Consider the following 23,742-nt stretch of genomic DNA (forward strand, 5'->3'; position numbering starts at 1 on the left):
CCTTACGCTGTTTGCTGATTGGCTGAGAGCAAATGGCTGAACGACTTGAAGAGAGAAGCCGAGCTGTCAACGCAAGTGTGCAATGATTAGCCAGTTGTTGTCTTTCCCCAAACTTCAGCGTTTGGACGTCGCAGCAAGTAACCAGTACCCGTAAGTTTTAAAACAGTAGGTATTTCTGTCTGAAGAAAAGATATAAGCAAGCACGGTGTGCAGCAGTCAACTATGCACGCTGTTATTGCTTTTCCCGCACTATAAAATGTTACTAAAGTCCTGTGGTCAACTGATAAGTCCTTTAATACAGCAACAGTAGAACCAGGAAGTTGTTACTACATTATATGAGGTTTTTTTTTTAATTTTACCACATGTTTTTCTTTACAAGAATATGACAGAAATATAGTACCATGCTAAAGTATTTGTACTTTAGCACAAATACTGTACTTGAACTCTGTGACATTTACATCAAGCCATTACCATGAGCTTATGGTAATGCATTGTGATTTTATGTTATAAACCAATAACAAATGTAAAACCCAACTAAGAAGCATAAGGAAGAATGATACAGGTCTCCCTCCATCCCCCCAAAGTATCTAAAAAGTGTGGCATGCTTTTGTAAGTTGCCCCTCTGAGACAGTGCTTTGCAGAGCCACATTTAGCTGCATTTGGTACATGTTTCGATCAGCATTGGACATTTAGGGGTAGAATTATATGGCCATTCTCTTTTGCAGAATTGTGAAACTCTGTGGAATTGGATGTAAAGCATCTGTGCTGTAATTTAAAAAAAAATATTTCCACAAAATATAAATTGGATTTTGACTGTGCCATTCTATCATTCAAATCTGTTTTAATTCAAACAGTATTGTAGTTTTGGACATTTTTTCTATCTTGATTTTATTCTTAAGTTTTTCCTATCGATAGTCCGATGCTCTTTGAGTATCTTTGTCCCTATAGAACAACAAATTCAATGCAATTCAATTCTGCTCAACAATTTTTTTAATCGTAAAGGAATATTAAATATCATTATAACTAAGTTTATAATGAAGACATCAGATCTACAACAATTTAGCTCTTGTAGATTTGATGTCTGCGGGCAGGAAGGATCTCCTGTAGCAGTAGGGGTTCTGAATAATACTCAGATTGAAGACATCCTATTGTTGCATGAGCATGTCATAAAGAGGATGCAGAGTTATCTGTAATGTTTTTTATATAATAAAAAAAAAAAATCCACCTTTACACAATCAAAATGAAAATTAAATTACCCATTCATATTGAAATACATTACACAGTAAAATATATTGTAGTTTGTAGTTTAATGTGACAAATTGGGAAATAGTTCAAGGGATGTGAATACATTTGTATGCCAGTTCCTGGGCCCTGAGTTTATTGTTTGTTAGGTGATCTATATTTACATTTAACAGTTTGTGAACCATTTTGGTAGTTTCTCCACCACTTATTTAATCCTGCTTAGCAAAGAGTAAAGTAGATTTTTAAAACTGTATTTGTGATTTAATTGGAATAAAATTTTGTTGTATCTTTTTGTTAAACATTTTGAATACTTAACAGTTACAATTCTTATTTATTTAATCTAGTTATTTCCAATACTGTCCAATAGCTACCAGATTCAGATTCATTTTTTGCACTTTAATATCCAAGTAAAACTTAAAATAACCACAATATTTTGTACTTTAAAAGTTTTCTATGCTATTGTCTCATGATGACGTAAAGATAGGTTTTTGTGGTTCACTTTTCATTTAACATTTTCGCAATAAAGTCTCCTCCCTTGAACAAACCACATGCCATCTTGATTGCATTTAGACCATGTTTTGTAAATCCCAATTGACATTTCCTTCCCAGACACTCCTAGAGTGCGCTTCACGCGCAAGGAAATTTGTCACACTGTAAACCACACATAAATAATGTTTTAGATATTTCACTGGTGGGATTCAAGCCTAAACAGGCTCACATTCTTCATGATGTGATTCGGTTTTATAATTTACAGTATGCTGACTGCTTTAGGTCCTTGCGCTGTTGTCAAATCAAGGTCCAACGTAGTATCAGTATGTGCAGTGCATGCTAAAGTTTGATCACACACAGCGAACACCCTTGGCCTGATGGTAATTTGTAGTATGAAGCTAACTTGGAACCATGTGTCTAAACAGTCCAGAATGAGATTGCTTCTATCGGGATGGAAAAAGCAGGAAACATTTCTGAGATCAAAGTAATGGTTGAGAGGAGAACAGGTCTAAATGGCTGACTTTTGATAGCTTGATTCCAAAGAAATCTGGTAGTTTATTTAATTGAGAAGTAAATTGTGTTACTTTTTCTTTGGTAAGTTACTAGTTTTGTTGTTGATCAAAATGACCTGCTACTAGGGGTGCACCGATTGCAGTTTTCGGACCAATCCCCAATTTTTAAAAAGCCTTGGTCAAAACCATCAGGCGGAATATCAAGATTCATTAAGTATCACTCTTGTTAACGCACACAAAACTCTAGTTGAATACCTGTCTGCTGCTACATCAGCTTTCTGTCATGAACAAGACACCAAAATACTTGAACCCTTTCGCTTTAGGCAAAGAGTGATCCCAGATATGGAGAGAACTGTCCTCTTTTGTCTGATTTAAAAAATAAATAAATATGGCAATAAACAGTTATGCTTCAGATTTCTTGATTTAGTTGCATATTAAAATCAAATGATTTTATATATATCATATATAAGCACTAATCATACAAATGATTAGTGTTATGCAGCCTGTTGACTGCAGATCAACATCAAATTACAGACGTTAAAAAATGATTCCATAAAGTTTTCAAGAATTTCAACAGTGTAAGCAAAGGTATAGGAAAGACTAAGATAAAAGCTACGTGTCATGGTGTTCTTTTGTTGATGATTTATTTGCTTCAAGGTTTGTATCAGAAGGTTTGGTATCTAAAGAGATGCCGTCAGTAAGACTGAAGAATTGGGTTTGATGGTTTTGCACGACTATCCACCCCTGACAGACAGACAGACAGACAGACAGTGCTGGTTATTTAATGGAACTGTCCTTCTGTCATTAGCACAGGGTCATCGCTCCTTCACAACAGATGTTACAGTAACTAATGAGTAGCTGGGCTTACTTTATGAGGTTAAAGTTGATGCCTTTAGCAACATCATTCATTCAGCTACGCCCCTTCTTAAAGCACAAAGGGTCATCCTTAATCTGTTCCATGTTACATTTTTACATGTACTCAAGTTGTGGTGTTTCTGTGTTTGTTGTAGGAGATATATATGTACTTTTATGTTGTTATCTTTTCAGATTGCATCACTTTCAATGACATTGATGTTGAAACTGGAGCTCTTGCTTGGTTTTTCTGGGCTGCAGTTGTCAGCATGTATTGACTCAAGGGATGATTTGAGAAACAAAGTCACTCAGTTGAGGTGTTAACTTTGCCTCCGACATCCTTGGATTTCAATCAAATCAAAAAAGGCTTAAATTCTCACTGCCACCTTTTTGGTGATAACAGCACAACTGTGTGGAAATAGGTAGATGTTTACAATGTTGTACTTGGTGTTTTTACATTATAATCTATATCATATATCTGTATTGACTTTGTGGATACATCTTTGACATATAGTGTGTATGAAGCATGGCCAACAATAGCTTGCAGTAACTACTTAGCAGTAAGAAGCTCATCATGTCATTGCATAATTCAACATGGTCAATCATTGCCTTTTCTCCCCCAAATTGTTCAGCTCTCATAACTGCTAATTTAGTTGGCTTTTTCCTTCCTTCTCCACACTCTTTGCCCTGTGTTTAAGAAGGGCAGTTGTCTAAATCACCACTCACTACTTGTGAAATTTATAAATACATGTTTAGGATTGACTATTCACAATCAAGTAAAAGTTTTTCAAAAGGTTTGAACAGAGCACATGTTCAAGGCACAGACTCAGATTATGTTGTAACCCTGTGAACAGTTTAGGTCTTAGCTGTGGAAAAACAGCTGTTTCTAGCTGGAGCCCTCACTTTTAACTGCAGTCATGAGTCAGGCAGCAAAGACATTAGCCAGAGGGTTATGTGGCTCAGACTGTTTATCACTGTGGCACTGGCAAATAACAATTCAGTTTCACAGCAGGAAGCTCTTTAACATGAGTGGGTCCCACCGGTTTGAATTTCTTTGTAATGGTCTGACATAACTTTGCATGAATAATCTAAGCTTTTTACAAAACAAATAAAATTATAAACAAACTTTCCAAAACCAAAATATAATTAGGACTTTTTGTAATCTTTAAATCTGTGTTAATGTTTTTACTGAGTATTTCTAGCTCAGGAAGCTTACAATAGCTGATCATACTCTTAAGTTGACATGTCCACATGTTTTGGGAGTCCATGAGATGCCGCTTAGATGGCTGGCGGTGAAATGTCAGAAGTGTTTGCATATATAATAAAAATAATACTCTGAATGCACTCAAGTAGCTGCTTGAGATTTAATAGTCTTGTATTTTCCTTTTAACAGCATGTGATTATCTTGCTGATAATAAGCAACACACGTTCCAACAAAAAAGAAAGAAAGAAAAAATCTGCCAGAACCTCTCATATCCGTGTGGTCCTACTGACTCAGAAACACCCCCACCGAAGACACGTACAAGGAGCCTTGCTCACCAAAACCAAGAAGTAAAACAATAAAGTACATTGATGCATCTGGTAGATTGATAACCCTACAATGTTCGTAGGTTGTTTTTTTTTTTTTTTACAAAAAAAGCTTTACAAAGCCAACAAAGTAAGCGGACCACTTGAAAGGGAGCTGTTATTTTATACATTTAGAATAATGCAGTTTTACATAGAAACATGGCTTCATGCTTCCACCAAAACTCAGTTTATGCCACCAGAAATTAACATTCACAGGCACCTCTTCCTCCCTGCCTGCATTTTACCAGACTGAAATTTCTAATCCCGTTTTTTTTAGGCACTTCTGATATTTCTGGTCAAGCCTGGAGCAAACGCTGGACCACCAGGCTCTCACCCACAATGCTCCCTCCCACCCCCGACAGACCAGGCTCTTGGGGGATCCCCTGGTCTGCTTAGTCTGGGAAAGGTTTCGTCTGTTATTGTGATCTGCAATTCATCAAGGTCATTGAACCACTGAAGTCTGAGGCTATAGTCCTCAACTGGAAAAAAGGTTGATTATTTTCTTCAGATTGTGGTCAGTCTCTGCCATAGGTGGAAGATATAAATTATGCTAGTGTCTTTTTCACTGGTGATGGTAGGATGAAGTGCTGCTGAATGGATGATGATTTTGAATTCCATAATATGGGTGCAACTCTGGTCTGTTGTAGTTAAAAAGGAACTAAGGCAAAACTTTAAATTTATTGCTGAGTCTATGGTTTGACTCTCAGCTCTGGCCATCAGATATAAATCATCACTGAAGGAACAAGTAGCGAAATGAGGATGAAGAACTCAACCGTTTGGGGAGAACTTCAAGTATAGCCTCTTCTCTCCATCATCAGAAGGAACTGGTCTAAGTAGTTCTGGCATCTGATGCCCTTTGGGGACATTCACTGAACAGAAGCCCTGAGGAAGACCAAGTACCTCCTGGAGGCACTTTGAATTTTGTTGTAGCCTGGAACACCGTTGCATTCCCCAGAAGGAGCTGGAGAGTGTTGCTGGGGTGGAATACCTGAATTTTCTAATCTCTAATAAGTAGAAGACAGAAGATGAATATATGGAGTTTTGTTTAGAATTTGTGAATACCTGTTTTTGATATTCTGCAGGCATTAAGGTTATACGAGACATGAGTGGCACGGTTCAGCAGATTACTCTGAATCCAGGCATCCCCTACTTCCTAAGAGTTGACTGGGCTGTGGACCTGGGTGCTGGATTCACATTAGCTCTTACTGACGGAAGCTCAGCGTGGATCGGAGAAGGTAAGGGCTTTATATTTGAAAACTGTATCCAGATTATTAACAAAAAGATACTCCAACGAGTTAGTGGTAGAAAATGTCTTTGTCAGCAGGTGTACCATTCACCAGGCTGTCCACAGCACCTGGTTGACCCCATCTCATAATGTCATGACTGTTCTGATTGCTTAACCTGAGGGACAGTGGGGACCTTGTTTCATTATTCTTCTTTACTAATATACTGTGCAGCTTACAGGTGTAGAAACTATATTAAACTCTACAAGGGTTGTCTTTGTCAATACAAGCCAATGCTAATGTGAATGTGTGTACACACACAACAACGTATCTGTGTGTATGTGTGGGTCTGTGGTTATGTGTGTACGAGACGGTGTGTTCTCTTAAAGGACACCTGGAACATAACTACTCCATAGTTGTTTTTTTTCTGTCCATCTGCAGAGCTGACAGGTAGAGATGGAATTGCGACAGCTATGTGTGGGCTACTGGGTTGTCAATGTTTCTGTGTTTGATGTGTTAATTGGGACCTTCAAGCCAGCATTAGCAGCTGTGCAACAACTCATGACATTCCCCTTGGTTTCTCTGCATGCTTCCTTTAAAACCTGCTTTCACATGCACTCTTGTTACTGCTTAATTAATGTTTATAGTTTTTCTTGCAATCTTCTGTGAACTTCCAGTTCCATGCATTTATGAAATAATGGCAACATAAAAGTAAAAAAGAAAAGCCTTTCAAGAGTGTAATTGTTTGACTGGTGATTGTTTTGTCAGTTTCAGAGGATGAGATGACAAGAGAAGCCAATGACATGGGAGTCATAAGGGAGAAATATGTTGAAGATCTTCTTCAAGCTCTAACAAAAGGTGAAGAAAGAGTGGGAGGAAAACGAAATGGGAAAGAGGAGTATTCTTTTTGCCTCTCTTTGGATCACAATCTTCTTTCATATCAGAAGATCTGCAACAACATTTTGGTGAGAATGTCTTTCAGTATATGTTTGTTTCCAAAAAACTCTACCAGAATTCATTAGCATTTTTGTACTTGCAATGATGACTAATTAACATAATTAACTGTGACAAAAAAGGCAAGAAATAAAATATCTTTATTTACTTTTAGACATTTTACAAGACATTTCACCAGAAACAATAGTTGAATTCAGCGCAGCCTTTGTTAATGAAGCATAGACTATGTACATTCTGCAAACAAATGTTGCCCAGATCTGACTTTTTTGTTTGTTTTGACCGACCTAACAATACAAATCACACAAATCATTAAAAGGTGACATACTTGCAAATTTGTGTCGGAGGAAACACTGTTAGTGTCTCCTGCAAGTGATTCACTTTGCTCACTTTGAACAGCTTCAGAGAACAGCTTCAGAGTCTGTGCCCACACAGAGAAACATACTGCGTAAACACTTACTTCCATAAGGACAGCATGGTCCATTACTTCCTCTGCCATGGATCAGATCTCTGCAAAATAAGCATGAAGACTTGCAGTGCAAATATAGTCTTACTCATTAAGTTAATTGAAAAAATCCACTTCCCTCCACACTTAATGGTACCCCTGGTTAAAATTAAAATAAACACTTCAACTTGTTTTATGTTGTCAGAATATAAGCTTAGTTTACAAATAAGGAATAATATCTAATTTTTAATTTAAGAAAATGTATTTATTATTAAAAAAGAACGTTCATTAACTGACAGGTCACTCAGCTGGTTTATATCCCAAAAAGCTCAACTGCTGCCTGATTTGCTGGTACTGGTTTTGAGTGCTTTGGATTACTGGTGAATATGTGTCAGTGCTTTTGAATGCCATAACATTATGTCCTGTAATCACCGTTCCCTGAGGATAAATGCCTGTAATGGCAAACAACAAAAATAGAAAGGAAGCTTTTTTTTTTTTCTTTTACGGTGGGAACTGTTTTAAAGATAAGGTTTATTGCCTCCCAACAATATAGTGGAGTTATAAAGGTTTTGCTGCCCACAGGAAACTGAAAAAAAAGTCACAAACTGCACTTTACAAATAACATCTGTCTTGCCATTAATAGAAACATGAGATAGCTACCATTAAGAAAAAGTGGTAACGTACAATATTTCCAACAGTCACTGTTAAATCCAGAAAATGTTCAAAAAGCATAAGCTAACCCCTTTTCTAAGGCTCTGGAGAATTACTCACTGCAACTGACACTTTGATAAAGAACAGCTCTGGATTCTCCCTGTTGATTTTCATGTCATTCTTCTAACCTAGGGGTGCTTTTGCCTTTAGGGAGCAGTAATGGTCTATGGGCGCTGCTCAAAAGAAGATGATCACAGAAAGAGGGCCAGAAGGTTAGGAACACAGTACAGACCATAAAACCTTGATTTATGAACAGGGCAGTCCTATCTTACACATTGGTTGATTAGTGACCTTTTCTTCCTCGGTTAATGTGATTGAGGGGCCTGTAAGCAGATTTTTCTCATATGGATGGGGATGTGTTACACGATTGGCAATAGCAAAGAAAATCAAAATGATCTGAATTAGTCGTATTAATATAAAATAAAGTGACGCTGCAGCAATAGCATGTCTTGGATTCACAGACTTTAGCTGTGTGGGCAGCACCATAAGAGAAACATGTTGATGTCTGCTTTAAATAAAGATTTTTAAACCATCTCAGACACAATTCCACATTACAAAATCTTCTATACTTGAAGATTGTATTAATTCCAAAGCTGTATATAGAAAATGATGGTAAATATTACATTAAAGCTGACCTGACCTGATTAGTCAAATAAATGAGACTGAAATAAATTCAGCCCTGCTGGGGTATTACATATTTGTAATTTGATTTTATGACAGGGAATAATAACGGCATTAAAATTAGTAATGATCTAAGGCCTTAATTTAGAAGCTTGCTCAGCTGTTTTAGTGCAATGACAGAAAAGAAAATAAAGGAATCAAAAGTGTGACTAAGTCAAACACACATCTCAGCCATAACATTAATTGGTACAGTCAGTGACATTGCCCTCTTTCTTAAATTTCAGTGTTTTATTAGCAAATACCTTCACTCAGGTATTCAAATTGATGTGTCAGACTTGTGATACAGCAAAACATGTCATCAGCTTGCCCCTTCACTTGCAGGTAATTCTCTTGCAGAACAATGATATGCAAAATTGCTTGGAATAGTTCAAATAATACAACAAAGCTTTAAATCTGCAGCTGGTCTCCAGACTCATCAGATACAAATCTAATGTGGTCTGATAATATCTGTTGTAAGCAAACCCCAATCCAAAAGGACTCCACCCTACAACCCACAGGGCTCAAACAAGCTGTTGCTAACGCACCATCCCCCAGAACCGCTGGGGAATCTGCAGATCTTTTTTGTGCATCTCTGAAAGGGCTTATTGATGAGGCTAAAAGTGCAACCTTCACAATACTAACCTGGTGTTCATAATGGTCTGAGTATTTAGTGTATGTCAACTAACATAGATGAAATATGTTTGTTTTTCACATTTTCACATTGGTTAGCTATTACCGTTACTGTTACAGCCTCTGGACACAAATGGAAATAAGTCATGAGCATAAAGAGATAACAACTTTATTTCTTGGCTGGCTGCTGGAAGACCTTGGGATTCCTCTGGAGGGGCTCATTATATATTGTTATGAAATATAAATCCAATCTTGCATTGCATTTATTCACTGATTAAATATAATAAATAAATATAATATTAAGTAAAAATAGCAGCTGGAAATTAATATAACATGTTAAACAATGCTTTCTTTCAGCCTGAAGAAAGTCCAGCGGAAATGATTATTTTATTTTAGGTATTTTAGGTATTATATTTAGATGCAGTTAGTCAACATGGCACCTGTAAACAGACCTGAGTCTCTTTTTCTATGTTACCAGAGTGGATAGGGTGATGTGTTAGTGATGCAACTTAGCCTTCGATTCCTTTAATACTTTCAGCCGAAACCAATTTTATTGGGATAAATTTTTTTAATTTGAATGAACTCTCATCTAAGCACAAGCAAAAACAAACAAGCAATAAAAAAAGAGTCGGTAACTAATTTGTCAACAACTAACATCTTTAAATTCAGACACCTCATTAGAGGAAGTATTTTGCCCTGCGTTTGAGAAAGACCTGTCTGGTAGCTTGTTTTGCTGTTTCTGTGAAAGTTTGTATTATCAGGACTGGACTGATTGTCGCCCCTCACTTCCTGCTCTTTATCTGGCGTCACGCCCCCTCACAGTAGATCAGGGAACTAAGAAGACAAGCTGATTTTAACATCTTTGCCCACGTTTCCCATACCAAGTAGCCGTGCCAAACCTTGAATACTGTCTTATCGTCATGAGAAGCTCCTGGTCACCCACTCACTTCCCTGTTTGGTAGACACAATAACTATTTAAAGACTGAAACTATGTATAAGATATATGTTTGACAATGTACTTTCTTAAACTACAATAATGTTTATGCTCTGAAATAGCTCAGCATAGTTTTAAAAATGATTTACAACAAAAAATCCATAAAAAGCATTCGTGTTCAGCCCTGACGATGTGATAGATTCATCCCTTTTTGCAAATTTTGGGGGGTATGTCTCCCCTAGCTTTGCAAATATAGCCACTAAATATATTGTCTGTTCTTTGCAAAAAAAAAAGCTCAAGCTCAGACAGATTTATTGGAAAACATGTAATAATAGTTTCAACCACATATTTTCAATCTCATTTGGATTTATGTTTGTATTTTGTGCAATTGTAATACATGAATAAGCTTTAATTTCAAGCATAAAATTATAATTCTTGTTTTATGTTTAGGGCTATTGTCCTGCTGAAAGATAAATCTCCCCTGTGGTCTTTTTTGTATACCACTTCTCTTTCTGTATTGCTCTACATTTGTGTCTATCCATCTAACCATTAACCCTGAACAGTTTTTGTGTCCTTGCTAAACATCAACCCCACAACATGCTGTAGCCACCACCACATTTCACTGTAAGATATGTGATGTGCAGTGTTAGTTTTAAGTTCCACACAGAGTTTTGTAAATGACTGTAGCTCAGATATTGTACAAGTTTCAGTCAATCTATATTTAAACATTTAGGCCAGCCTTTTTTGGTCAACTCATAGAAATTATTCAATATAATCAACAATCTATGCTAATATTATTTGAAAGCCAAACTGTTTAAAGGGAGATTATGGAGTGATACCACAGAAAGGCCTTTGATTAAAGGAAGACATAATCCTGAAAACGGTAACATTAGATGTTGATTTACGTTTTTAGCAGTATTGATGGGTATGATAACAAACCCCTTGTTTTCCATACTCACGGTATGTTACGGTGTCATTTTCACCAGAACAGTTGTGCTGCACACCCATGTCAAGATCTGACCTTATGGTCTGACTGAGACAGACACACACAAACAAATTTCCAGACCACACACTCTGAATCACACTGTAGATTTGAGAAACCAGAAGTTTTGATTTTAACACATTATCCTAAATTATGCTATTGTAGTTTTTTTTAAAGAAAATATAATCGTACGGTATCTCAGACACACAAGGTGTGAAAATCATTTAAGTTTTTTACTAAGTGATAATGCTACTATTAATTTCTTATGTCTTTGTGGGGAAGCTTAGAACACTCAGTGTTTATTGTGAGATTTTTATGAAGGTTTTGGATGAAGAAATACTTACTGTGGACAATATCCTTGCTTCATTGTTGTTTCAGTTGAGAAAAAGAATGTGGCAGTGGGTTTTCCATCACAGACAATGAGTCCGACCTCCCACATCTTGGCAGAAGTTGGCAACAAGATGCCATGTGACCTTTAGCTTTGCGTGTCAGGAGAAACAAATTGAGACAGGAAAACTTGACAGAATATTCCACTCCACTCCTTACTTTTAAAGGAGCCAAAGTAAAATATACATTTACCTTGGCTTCTTTAAAATGCATTAATTACAATGTTTCAGTAATGGAAAGCAAACTGTTTGAATAGATTTGAGTATTTATAGATTATTTAGCATATGTCTTCCTTTTTCTGTGCTATAAAGGCAAACTCTTGGTGATGTTAAATGCTTGTGTTTACAGCTGTAGATCTTCTTAGAAAACCCAGGATGGAGAAACATGCAACCATTGGTATTTAAAAGCCAGCAGGAGCAGAATAAATAAACAACAGCTGAGGTTAGTCTAATGCTCATTCAGTAAACAGAGTCTGACCTAGCAGAGGTTTAGATATCTGTTTCTAGTGCCTTCAGCTGGTTGATGGAAGATTATGGAAGATTTATGTGCCTAAACTCTGTCAGTATGCAGAGTAAAGATTCACAAAGTTTCCGACATTAGTTTTAATTAAAGGTTGCACTGCAAATGATGGGTGTTAGCATTAACATTGTTCTTTGAAATGTGGAAATATTTGTGTACTTAGCATGTCAGAGTTCACTTCTTTCCTAACGTCCATATGTGGTTGATTTATTGTCATATGACCTTTCTTAGGTGGAGAACATTGGAGAGATTTAGATGTAGATAGCAAGAAGTATAAGATGGGGTTGAAGAGAAGATGGATTGGAGGTTAGAGGAAGATCAAAGCTTCCACTAACCTTCACAAATTGGTAACTCCTAGCTTTTGCAAACAGATGGTAAAATGTATCTTCTCCCTGTCTACAAATTCATATGTCTTGGAATTAAACATAATCACGTGAATAGTACTGAAACTTGATATAACAACCTTTGTCCGTTCTTAGTGGGTGTCTCTACCAAACTTGCCAAACTAAACAGTCTTGCCACCCATCTACCGGATCACAGCTACATCAACATGCTGATGACTCATTAAGCTTCAAGTCACACTAAGTCCTTCCATGAGAGAACACTGCTCCGGCCATCTGAGACAACTTAATGTTACTGAACATGCCTTAGTTCTTAGGATCATCCTCCATAAATTCTGGGTGGTCCTCTTCTTGTGCTCATCCTATCAAGCTTGTCAAGTCACAAGTTGTAGGGCGTGGTCAATGCACAGCCATAGTGGCCAAGAGAAATCTACTTACTCAAAAATGGCAATTTCTGCAGATAAGCAAATAATAAAAACTGGAATAAAAAAAACAAAAAAACAGAAACTCCTAGTAGTTTTTTATAAAACTCTTGGTTTTAACTTTTCTTCCAAATTGTTGCACATTTTAGAAATCAACAATAGGCATTGGAAAACAGCAGACTACTCTCTGGGTGCTCCAGCATTCTCCCACAGTTTAAAACATAACTATTATAAAACATAACTATTCACTCCTCTAAGCTGCTCTTAGGTTAGTGTTCATATGGATGGTGTCTCTGTGATAGACTAAGTCTATCATTGGACAGTGATCACTGGAGAAGGTCCCCAGCGCACTGGGATTGTTAAAGTGGCTATAGAGAATGGATGGATGATTGATTATTTGGACTACCTTACTTGCTCAAAGTAAAAAAAAAGATTACTTGAAGCAAACTTTGAAGCTGAAATGTACTAGAATGCAAGATACTATGTGCAGGAAAAAGAAAATCTGAGGACAGGGTGAACTCAGTTGTTAAATGACACATTAAAATTAATCAAAAGAGGGTAAAACAGCTGTGTGATCTGCAAGAAATTCATCAATCCAGGTCAAAAATGACAGCTATTTTGAAGATGGCAGCATTATTACAGTGTTTCTTCGACTTCTGTACAGTTAAAGATTTAGCACTGTATTGCCTTCTGGTTTTTCACTGTACCATGTTGTGTGTAGGCGTGTGTGTGTGTGTGTGTCGGCGTGAGTGAGTGAGTGAAAATGCAGCTATGACAAGGGTGCCAACCAAATATGAAGAGTTGCTTACAATGATAAAATTGGCATTCTACATCAAATTGGTGGAAAACTCGAAATCTTTTTGTGTGCAGCATTTGCTTCTAAGTTCTTTCTCAGTGATTTCATGCCAAAACAAAAACCAAATGTGGATTATTTTCTTGAATCAGAAGGATGTGTTTAATTCTAAAGAGCTAATGAAAAGAAATAAGAAAGGTGAAATGTCTCACTTGTATAGTTTTACAGGCGAATAAATAAGTCATCCGGCTTTTTTCCCCAGACATAAGAAAACACCTCATTCTCAAACAGTCTCCCACTTCAGAGAAGATTTTATGCAATGTTTGTTGCACCACCAGAACTTCTCATGATGACAGAGAGGTGCAAATGCTTACTCATTTTTCACTGGTAGCTGATTTTTGGAAGCTAGATGAGGCCAGTGAACAATTTTATGTGTCACTGTCAAGACTGCAGTGCCAAGTGGACTTTCTTCAGGATTTTTTCCAGCTTCACTACAAGAATCCACTTGTGCTTCAGTGTCAATGCGGTTATTTAGACCTACATCAATCTTGAGTTGTCAGTTGGTCTTGCTCAAAAGGATGGACGTGTTAGGCAATAAATCTGTCAATGCAAAGGAAGTGGGCTTGATAATTAAGGTCATTCTTTACTGCTGGGCCATTTGGTAACCCATAAATAATAAAGCCAAAGAACATGCAGAAAAATCTTCATTTTCTGCTATTTTTGTACAAAAATACAAAAAAAACCTTCTTTACTTTTTGCCGCCTTTTAATACTATTCTTTCTTTTTTGTTTCGGTGTTTAGATACACTTGGGCTCTGTGGAGCTTCAGCCAGCACCAAACTCTGTGGAGCTCATCCGGGAGATGATCGGGACGTCTCTGCAGCACAGAGCAGATCTGGAGACAGAAAATTCAAGGCTGTTAGAGGAGAACTGTACACTGAGACAGGATCACCAGCGTATACTGAAAGAGTAAGAAGTTCAAGGAAAAAAGTCTGAGAAAATAATGAATAATTGTTCTGGTGTTAGTTATATTTGTTGCTGACATTTTTTTAAGGCTATGTTAGCATTTATTCACATCCATTAGAATGTAGAGTGTATGATTAACAATAAAAAAACACATCTTTTCTCAAGTCTTTAATATCACATATCTGATTTTACACGGTTATTGATTAAACAAAGATAAAGTCAAAATTGAAAATAAAGTCAAGCGTGAAAAACCAAATCCTACCTGTGATCAACACACTCTAAAAAAGGGAAAAGTATGTAAATATTTTTTATATATTATTCGTTATTTTTTATCATTACTTTTAACATAAAATGTCTCATTCTACATCAGTAAACTTTTAAGCCCGTATATTGGAAGAATTTTGCTGGAATATTCACTCCTGGAAGATTTTCAACTGTTAGACATGTAAAAGTTTCTGTATTTTCTTGGATTCATGCTTTTTCCATCAATACTGTATGAAATTTGTTGTGGAATTTTGTACATTTGTGGTTACATTCATATAGTTACAGAATCCTCCAAAGACTCATTTTTTTCTTATTTCTACGCATAATCCTAAAGTTTGAAAAGTGTGCTCTTTCTTCGTACCATGTGTTGGTTTTTCTAGCATTTGGTTAATGATTTGAGCTCTATGACACGTAACAGAGAAGCTTCACACCTTGTTTCCACACATTGTGAAAAAGACAGAAGGTTTTTTTTTTTTCTTTCTCATTGTGCACGGCACAAATGTAGTCTCCCATTTCAGATCAGTTATGGCATTCTGTAAAATTGGGGTCCCTGCAAGCACCATCCCAACTGTCAAATAAGAAGGCACGTTAAAACACATTTTAGTTGTTTGTGTGTTCACTTTCACATGGAGATACTGTATGTTTGTTCCAACAGGCTGGAGCAGCAGGTTAAGCATAAGGAGATGTTAGAAAAGGAAATGTATTCGCGTTTTGTCATGGTGTTAAATGAGAAGAAAGCGAAGATCAGAGGACTGCAAGAGACCGTCCAACAGCTCAGCCACACTGATGAGCAGCAGACAGAGGATGAAAGAAGACAAAGGTTTATGCGATTACTTTGGAAATGTTGATATTTTTCTGATAACAGTGAACCCATAAATTTGACATCCTACTACTTTTTCCCAATGTCTTATTTTGCTATATGTTTCTATAGTAATGTTTTGGCATACTAACAGACTAGGCTTATTTTAATTAAGATGTATCCACTTCTTTTTCTTTTTAACCTTGTACATTAATCTAAGCTCTTTTCTAAATTGCACTTAGTGACGGTGAGGCCTCTCAGAGTGAAGACGGTGGACATCCCTCTCAGGAGTCAACTATCCTCATAAAAGGTCTGTTGGTTTTTGAAAAACGATGCATTAAAGTTATCACATTTTTTAAAAATATAAATGACAGACCCTGACAATATTGGGGTTCATTTTTAGTGAGCCCACCTTACTGTTTTACCTTTAAATAAAATATAGTGCAGCCAAATATCTTCAGAAGTTACATATTAAACACAGTGTAATATAAGCATGTGTCCAGTTGTTCAGTGAAGACTTTGGACATTTCTTGAAGAGCATTAGTGAAAAAAAAAATCAACCACAAAGATCAAGGAACACAGAAGATAGGTCATGAATAAAGATTTAGAAGTTTAAAAAAGGTTCAGGCTATAAAACATAATTTCAAGGTTTTGAACATCTGTTCAGTCAATCAACTGAAAATAGAAAACGTGTGACTCAACTGGCTCCAGATAACACTGAAGGAGCTGTAGACAAAACATCTTAGTCAAACACTCTAACAATCATTCCTTTATGAAAGAAAGAGACACAATTCCAGAAAATCAGTGGCAGAATTTTTCTGGTATTCTTAAAGGCTGCAAAACACTCAAGACTGTGATTGTGGTTCACCCTCAGTCAGATCAATGATGTTAAATGTACAGCCAAAATTGTCATGATCAAAACATAATTAAGTGTGCGATTGGCCCAATCAGAGCTGAGATCTCAGTGTAACTAATAATCTGTTTTAAGGCTTAAAATGTATCTTTCTGAAGATTCTCCATCCAATCTGACTAAGCTTGTGCTGCTTTGCAAAAAGCAAGCAAACATCTCCATCTGACTGAGTAAAGCTGGAAAACACATACCCCAAAAATATTTTTGACTATGGTTGCAGCGAAACCCAGTTCTGCTAGGCTTTTATTCATTAGCTAAATAACACACTTTTCTGAGATATAAATACTGAAAAACATGTATCTTTTTATTCCACCTCATAATTAAGAGCTACTTTGTGTTTTTCTAATAAACCAAAACACTTCAAAATACACTTATGTTTGTTGCAATGTGACAAAATAGAGAGTGAATACTTATGCAAGGTAGCATGAAAGGACAGAGAGATCAAAGACTCTGAACTTGTCAAGCTTACTCCTATTACCAATATCCTCTCTCATGTGATATAGTAATGACGACAGCTCTTAGTGAAACTCTTAAAATTTAGCTCTCCTTCTACAGATTTTACTGTCCAATAAACTGAGCAGTTAAAGGTAATTTAATATTCAAGCAGAGAGTTTGAGCAGAAACTTGAAAGCAGAGAATATACCCCCAGGTAGCTTAGTTCTGGGAAATACTTGTGAGTAAATCTGCCCTGATTGCTTCAACACGGCCAGCCATGAGGTGGTCTGCCCCTTTCTGCATCATGCAGGGTAGCCATGTGACGTCATAACCCCACCACCCGCCTTCCTGCTGCAGTTCTGCAGCCTGCTGGTGTACTGTGTTTCCACTTTCTCTATGGCTGCATTCGTAGTATGAGTCAAACTCTGGCTACTCAAAGAGAAATTAACATTGCAACACGTGTTGTGACTTCAACAAGCTGTGTTCTTTGGCTCTCCACTTTCTCTGTCACAGAAACACACGCACACGCATGCAGGTCCTCCGCCCAGGCATTTATTCACACACTTGGTTGTTCAGAGCCATGGAGGAGTTTAAAGTCACAATTTGCTGGATTTGCAGCTTGTCAGCAAGACCTCTGAACACTTGTCTTTCTTTGTTAAGGCTTTATTTCTTACATTGTTTTGTTTATACTTATCTGACTTACAAATAAAGAAAAGGTGAAATGGATTTTAAAATCTTCCCAACCAAGCCATTGATACATAACAATCTACACAAAGATGTGAAAAGTACAAAATTTATCTAACTTCCAAAAGAAAAATTGATCAAACTAATTTTAAAATCTTCCCAACCAAGCCATTGATTCGTAGTAAAATTCACAAAGATGTGAAAAGTAAAAAATTCACCTTAATGTTATTTAATTGCATTTCTTTGGACCATGTGAATCCTCGTCCATTTAGCTGTCACCAAGCTTCACTTGGATCAGACACACAACAGCAGGGCAGCCTGATGTTTTAGTGGCCTCTGATTTTTTTTTTCCCCCTTCTGACATGTTGGCCCCTGTTGACCTTTAGGCCCCAGGCTGTGTTTTCATGCTGTGCAGAGCTGGGGGTGGCTTTCTTTGACTCACTCCCTCCAGGTTTAGCTTCTGATAGTGACAACACAGGAAGCATCACTCATATGAGGAGACTCAGAGATAGCAGAGATAGAGACAGAATGGAGAGGAAGGTGAAATGCAGTCTTACTGACCGGCCGAGCTTCTTAGGAGGAGAACCGTAAAGAAAAAATATTTTTTATTCATTTAACTGTAATGATGGCAGCTACAGTAGTTTTTTCTTATCTCTAAATCAGGACAGAACAAGTGTTTTTTTCCCTCTAAAACAGGTTCTCAATCTGGCAATCTCTGAATGTGAACAGGCTAGTGGCAGTGTTACAGGGCAAACAGGTGTGTTTGTCTCTTCATATGTAATCTATTGCGACCGGACCATTGAGGAATGTTAGATTTCTATTAATGATAAAGGTTGCAAAGTTGTCCCAGGTTGACAAGGGTTAACAAGATAACTGTCCTGAACCAGCTACAAATGTGCTACAAGAGTTCCCAATTAGAAATAATTTTAAACCTCGGGTAATACTTTTGCTTTACACATCACTTATTTAAGCTACTTTCTGAATCCCACTGAAAAGATGCTGAGGTATACTGGTTCTGCATGAAATGTGGTTGCATTTCTATAATAACTGCATGTAATTTGGGGTATTCTAAGTTTGAAGTAATTTTGTGCTTTTAGATACCACAACATGAAGTGCTTTGGAAATGTAGCCATACCGGCTTCAAAAGACTTCTGACTTGGAGCAGAGGTTCATCTTCCAGCAGGACACACAGGCCCAAACATACAGCTATAGATACAAACTTTGTATTACAACGGAAATGTTGAATCTATTCTGAAAAGGCCTGTTCAGATGTTGCAATAGCCCTGGCAAATCAGAGCCTAAATCTAATTGATAGTTTATGGCAAGACTTGAAATTTCTATTCAGACTCAATCTTTAAACCTATGCCTCTATTTTGCCTCCACTCTACAGTTATGTACTACTTTATCTTGGTCCATTACATCAAATCTTCATAAAAGACATTAAATATTTTTGTAAGAAAGGTATCTTGAACTTTTAGAAGGCACTGCATGTTTAAAATGTTAAGTTCTTTACTACTGTAGTTGGGAATTCAATGTTATCTGTGAGTACATATGAGCTCTTTCTGTATCCAGATTGTAGTTTAATGTCACAAGGCGTCCCTATCCATCAAAGTTTTTCTGACGATGAAGAGAGAGAGACAGAAGAGACGGTTGCTTCATAATCCTAACACGGACTCATCTGAAGATCAGTAACATTAATGGTGAGTTTTATTTACAGTGCATACAATTTAATTTATCTTAGTTACTTTTCTTGGCAATCATGTTGATCAAAATACAGTGATGCCATGAAAATGTAGAGAAGATGTTTTATTGCAGATGCTCTAATTGAAATGATCTACAACTCAATGAAATCTTTCAATTCCTGATCATTTGAAAGTAAAAATACTCAAAGTTTCATTGAAAAAATAACACAATCCTTTTAAGTGTATAGTTATAGGTAATAAAAAAAGAATTGCCGCGGAAGATATGCAGTCCCTCATTAAAGTATTGTTCTTCCATTAATCTTGTTTATTGTGTTAAAAAAAGGGAAAGTCATTTTTTTTCTTTTAAAACTAACTAAAACTAATCGATAATTATTTTGCAAACTGTAACTTTTATATTAATTGATAACATTTTGTTGGCAAAATAGTCTCCATACTTCTCAATATTTCTAGTTACACTTTCTCCAACTCTAGCAAACTCAACTTTTATCCTTCATTGCATCTGGCTGTGGCTGCCCATTAAATGAGTCAGACAATTGCAGCAGTGTGTGTGGTGTGGCCCAGTCCTGCTGAGCAGTGTGAAAGCAATAAGTTTCAAGCTCCATGCAAAAGCTTTCAGCTTTTTACTCCACCACATTTTATTTATGGCATTTTTCTTCCTCTTTAAATGGATAAGAAGGGTTTTCATGACAAAATGTTTGATAGACCACTATAATTTATCCTAATTACACGTCAAATTTACAGTACAGCACACAACCTAAAACAGTGTCAGCCAAGGATAGAGATTCCCAGAGATCCTCCCTTCTTCTGTGCCAGATTTTTTATTCGCAAATGTGAAAGTAGCTTAGCTAGTAGCATAGCTAGTTTCTTTAAACTGATGATTTCCTGCATTCTTAAAACTCTGGTTGCCTTTTGTGATCAATAAACCAAATTAGGCATTTATTGTTACCATCTTCTCTCTAACCCTCCAGACTGAATGGGAACACAGGCCGTTCACCTTATCTGCAGTATCTTTGGGAACTGTTTGTGTTGCTGCAAACGAAATGGTAATGCCAGGTAATCTAGAAATAAATAATGTATGCAGTTTTTCATGATTTGGATTTACTTCCTGCCTGCTACTAAAATATTGCTGCCACTGAGGCTCTGTGCTGTTTAAGAATGAAGAATCAAGTTCAGAAAACTAACAAACAAAGGCTTCTTTGTTAGTGTTTTTTTGTCCTGCTTTTCTTTTCTTTATTTATTAAAAAAAGAATAAAGGCTGTAATGTTGCATTTAAACACTGTAAACTAGCACTTTGTCAAAGGTAATTTGAACTTAATCTTTTTTCTTGTTTTTACATGCCCTTTTATTTTCTGGAAATTTATGACCAAAGCATCTTGGTTGTCTCCATGGAGTGATTGGGGGGGATGTTGTTTCTCATTGCCTTAATTTCCACACCTTGTGTTTTAACTCGGCTACCAGCTTTGGTAGCCGAGTTACTGTACTTGCATCTGTACTTTGGGGCCAATGCACCAGCCTTCACGTTCTTTATCTCACCATTCTGCCTTTGGCTTTTAGATCCTCTTGCAGTCTTTTGTCATTTTGATGATACCTTTTTGTCTGCTTAAATCCACGGGTGGCCGCCTGGTTAATCCTCCTGCAACACGTTCTTGCGGGTGCTGTAATCCCCACAAGAATGTTCCACTCTCTCCTCTGCACTCCGCATGAATTAGGTATTTTACAAAGGAAAGTAGAGAGCTGTGTCAGAGGTTAATTTACAGATGAGTGCAGTACAAGATGATGAGACAAAGTGGGGACAACGTGGAGGCCACTCTGAAGATTTTGGTGGTTTTATTCTAAATTTTACTTTATAGTTTGATTTCACATAACTTTTGTTTGTGTCAGCTTGTGTGCCATAGTGAAATCGACTAGAAGAAACATGCTTGAATTGTTGGAGGAGCTGGTGTGGCAGGTTGTTGTACTATCTGGACATATAGTTATAGTAAAAAAAGTGGCACAGACCTTATACAGTTCTATTGTAATCTACCTTCTAATGTTTTAGAACAAAAAAACCCATGAGGTCTTTGCCAAGTTCTGCAGTTGTTTGATTATTACCTCAGAGGTAGGAAAACACAAAGGTTTCTAAACTGTTTAGAAAAGATCAATAGGATGTTGAGCAAAAACTAAGTACAACCTTAGAGCTTTCATATGATTTGAAAGGTAAAGGAGCCACCAGGAGCCGCTTATCAAATGTATTTGATTTATTAATCATCAGCAAGTGTGGCTGCCTCTGAAAACAGAAGTTTTTATGGTCAGTAGCATACAGCTGAGTTCAAAAGTTAGAAAAAAGGTTATCTTTTGAACAAGATTTTAGTTACAATGTTCTATATTGCAAGTCATGTAAAATACTTTAGGATTGTGGTATTCAGTGGTTATGTACATATATCTTCTCAGCAAGTTTGGCATTTAAAAACAGCTTTTAAATCCCGATGGCGTCTTCCCAAGGGCAAACTATATCCTTCAACTGAACACGTGCTCATGCAGCTGGAGGGGTTAATGATGTTCAAGAAAAAGCTTCAACGGCTGAGGCAGCCTCACATTAAGCATCCAGTCACTTACTTATCATCGTCATTCACTTATCGAGTGCACCTGTAGAATTCCCATCATCCAGAGAAATGACAGGAGCCTTCCTGTTTTTCCTGCCACAGAGTTGCAATGAGACAGACCCGTCTTTGTCTCATGCTGGGCTGCTCAGGACTCACCGCTCTCCACCTTGAAGTGTAATGTCTGAAACAACTTGGCCTCATAAAAATAGTTCTTGAAAACTGAAAATGACAGCTCACTCACGAAGGTCTATCAACAGGACCACAAAATATAAGAAATGCAAGCCGTTCCTTTATAGAGTTCATAATAGGCCCAATTCTCACAGTTATTGGTTTATATTTTAGTTAAAAATTTCCCCTTTTAAAATGTCAAATTTTTGTTGGACTGGATGTGTCTGCCTCTGTTACCTCCTGCTGGTTTTCTATACAGTGGTCTATCCTTAGCATCTTATTGTCTGAATCAGATTCTGTGTATTAACATATTTCTTAGCTTATAAGTCAGACACTGGTGCATATAAAATAGGAGCATTTTGTGTGCACCAAAATGCTCCTATTGCTGCAGCTGCTGTCTTTTGCTTCATGCTATGCCATACTCATATGATGTAGCATATGAGTATGACATATGACCTACTCAATCCTATACTACCTTGAGTTGATGGTGGCTACAGGGGACAGCATCTCCTATTTTGTTCTAGATGCTGTCAGTTGATTGTGAGATGTAATAAACGCGTGTAAATCAAAAATGACTGAATGAATCTGAAAGTGGCCTTATTTACACCTGTCAAATGTAAACTTTCTAAGGTAATGTGAATAACACTGTATTGTCTTATATCCCCAAACTCTTAAGTGTGCTTTGCTTCACAATCTTGTTGTTATCCCTTTTGTATAACAAAAGGGATTTTTCTACCATTATTTTTTTTAACAATACTTGAATAATGACTCTTGTAACATTTTTCTTCTGTAATAAAAAGCTTATGAGCCTCGGTCTCCGTGTGAAGGGCCATGGTGACTGTCTGCTATTACCTAACACTTTTCTATATCAATCTCATTTATTTAATTTCCACAGAAACTGAATCCTGGGTTTCTAAGCCACAACTGTCAGAGCTGTACCTTGAACTATATTACTTTGTAATTAATCTATGTAATACTAGTTAACTGTTCAATGATATTCATTGTGATGCATCTGTAAGCAGAGTAGTGTCTTGGTTGCCCTCACACAAGTTGTCACTCATACTAAAACTAGAGACAGCACCATTCAAAGCTTCTTTTGTTGTTTGAATAACGTACAAATCCCCAATCATTTCCTTCTTGCTTCAATGGTTTTCAATAGCTAGTGGCAAGGAGTAACCCCCTCTGTTCCGACGCGCTCGTTAAGACATCCTTTTGATCAGCACAAACCGAGTGGATTTTCTTATAGCTGTTGGTGTTAACTGATTGTCTAATTATTTGAGTTAAACCAAAGACTAAGTAGATTTGAAGAGCATAGTCATAGAACATTAAGTATTTATAGAACATTCAATGAATACACACATCTATATATATATATATATGTGTGTATGTATTTTGAGAGTTCACAGAGGAACGTAGTGATCAGGAGCATCAAATGTCTGACTGACAAAATTAAGGTTTTTCTGATAATCCACCCTTACAAGTAGTTCATTAAGTTTTTAAAGAATTGCAACGTTTATGACATGAAAATGTCAAATGCATGCGAACATTTTACTTATGAATGGCCAGTGATGTA

At 36.8% G+C, this 23,742-nt stretch overlaps 1 protein-coding gene across 2 annotated transcripts; it reads left to right on the forward strand.

Moving 5' to 3' along the window:
• The first annotated feature begins 32 nt into the window (after nt 1–32).
• Nucleotides 33–22,978, forward strand: xrcc4 (X-ray repair cross complementing 4). Of its 2 annotated transcripts, none has more exons than XM_023344160.1 (8): nt 33–165; nt 5,744–5,896; nt 6,653–6,849; nt 14,461–14,627; nt 15,544–15,708; nt 15,930–15,997; nt 19,289–19,416; nt 20,388–22,978. In XM_023344160.1, exons 2-7 carry the CDS (start codon nt 5,764–5,766, stop codon nt 19,375–19,377), a joined length of 819 nt encoding a protein of 272 aa, XP_023199928.1. In that variant the 5' UTR covers nt 33–165; nt 5,744–5,763; the 3' UTR covers nt 19,378–19,416; nt 20,388–22,978. The 2 variants fall into 2 exon arrangements, with proteins under 2 accessions (XP_023199928.1, XP_023199927.1); XM_023344159.1 differs by having other exon boundaries at nt 34–150.
• Nucleotides 22,979–23,742: the final 764 nt, after the last annotated feature.

Source organism: Xiphophorus maculatus, chromosome 12 (assembly GCF_002775205.1).
Source record: "Xiphophorus maculatus strain JP 163 A chromosome 12, X_maculatus-5.0-male, whole genome shotgun sequence".
NCBI lineage: Eukaryota > Metazoa > Chordata > Actinopteri > Cyprinodontiformes > Poeciliidae > Xiphophorus > Xiphophorus maculatus.